Source organism: Silene latifolia, chromosome 9, assembly GCF_048544455.1.
Source record: "Silene latifolia isolate original U9 population chromosome 9, ASM4854445v1, whole genome shotgun sequence".
In the NCBI taxonomy this organism is placed as follows: domain Eukaryota; kingdom Viridiplantae; phylum Streptophyta; class Magnoliopsida; order Caryophyllales; family Caryophyllaceae; genus Silene; species Silene latifolia.
Window position 1 is genome coordinate 23,926,730 of NC_133534.1, and position 1,471 is coordinate 23,928,200.

A 1,471-nucleotide genomic window follows, 5' to 3' on the forward strand; every position below is an offset into this window, starting at 1 on the left:
CAATTTTTTGATCTCCTCCGTGTTCCATACCCATCTGCCTTCACTATCTTGTAAACCTTCAATGCGATTTTGTTTCCTCCTTATAATAGTGCTAAGGTGGAAAAATCTCGTATTACGGTCACCGTCACAAATTGCCTCCATTCTTGACTTTTGGAACCAAAGTAATTCCTCTTGTTCAAGGACTTCGTTCAGCTGTGCTTTGAGCTTCCTCTCATACTTGAAAAGGTAATTGGGTCCTCCTCTTGATAATCTGTTTTGAACACCAATAAGTCTCCTTTCAAGACTTTTTTTACGCTAAAAAATGTTACCAAAAACCTGCTTATTCCATTCCTGTAGTTTATCCGCAAACGAGTACACAAAGGGAATGAGCGGTTGATCATTTTGCAAATTATTCGAAACAAATTCCGTGAATTTCTCATGACACATCCACGCTGCTTGAAATCGAAAAGGTATGAGGACTGAAGGAATGGGAGCAAACCCATTCGTGTTAACCAGTATAGGACAATGGTCCGACTGATTTTGCATTAGATGACGCAGTGATCCCTCTGCAAACATGACCCTCCAAGCAGAATTACACACTGCCCTATCAAGTCTTGCCCATCTTCTTGTGGATAGAGTGTTACCTCTCGTCCAAGTGTAGGCTGGTCCTGAATAATCTAGGTCCATCAGTTCATTGGTTTCCAACCACGAGTTGAATCTATCACATCTCCTTTGCATCCCCTCATTATTGCTATTTCTCTCATGCATGAAACGAGTTTCATTAAAGTCATCCATGATTAACCACGGTCTGTTATGGGAATGAGCAAACTCCTCTAAGTTCCTCCACAATTCCTCTTTTTTAACTGAGTCGGGGCTAGCATAAACCGCCGTATAAAACCATGGTATTTCTCCAGTGCGGGATATTTCCACAGTAATATGTTGAGAGTTGTGAATAATGGGATTAACCCTTACCTCTTATGGTCTCCAAAAAAGCCAAATGCCTCCGCTGAATCCCTCTGCTTCAACCCGAGTTTTGCCTCCAAAATTGATTCTATCACAAACTCTTTGCGCCACTGCTCCACTAATATGTGTTTCAACAAGAGCTAACACCTGAGGTTTGTTAATGCGAATAAGTTCCTTAAGTATAGATAAGAAAGTCGGGCTTCCAGCTCCTTGTACATTCTAAGTCATAAGACTTAAAGGTGGACGTTGAATCAATCTGTTGGGATAACGATCCATAGACACAGTATGAGGGTTTGTTACCGAGGACATAAAAGCCTCAGATAATCTATTGAGTACCCTCATCATTAGAAGAGGGACCTTTACTTCCATGAATAGGTCAGCTGTGATCGATATTGGAGGAAGAACTGCCTCTATCTCCATCTCGATTGAATGAGCAAGTGGGATTGCTACTGCCAACACTGGGTTCGCCATTGGGGCATCGATGAACAGGTTCTGAGACGGGGGGATGTGGACGAGACGCGTTACTGGT

General features: G+C 42.4%; 1 protein-coding gene across 1 annotated transcript; it reads right to left on the minus strand.

Annotated features, from left to right (window-relative positions):
- Positions 1 to 294: 294 nt before the first annotated feature.
- Positions 295 to 774, minus strand: LOC141600728 (uncharacterized). The gene has a single exon (XM_074420974.1). It carries the CDS (start codon positions 772 to 774, stop codon positions 295 to 297), a length of 480 nt encoding a protein of 159 aa, XP_074277075.1.
- Positions 775 to 1,471: the final 697 nt, after the last annotated feature.

Coding starts and splice junctions, on each gene's coding strand:
- LOC141600728 (XM_074420974.1), bottom strand. CDS start 774: ATGGATGACTTTAATGAAACTCGTTTCATGCATGAGAGAAATAGCAAT.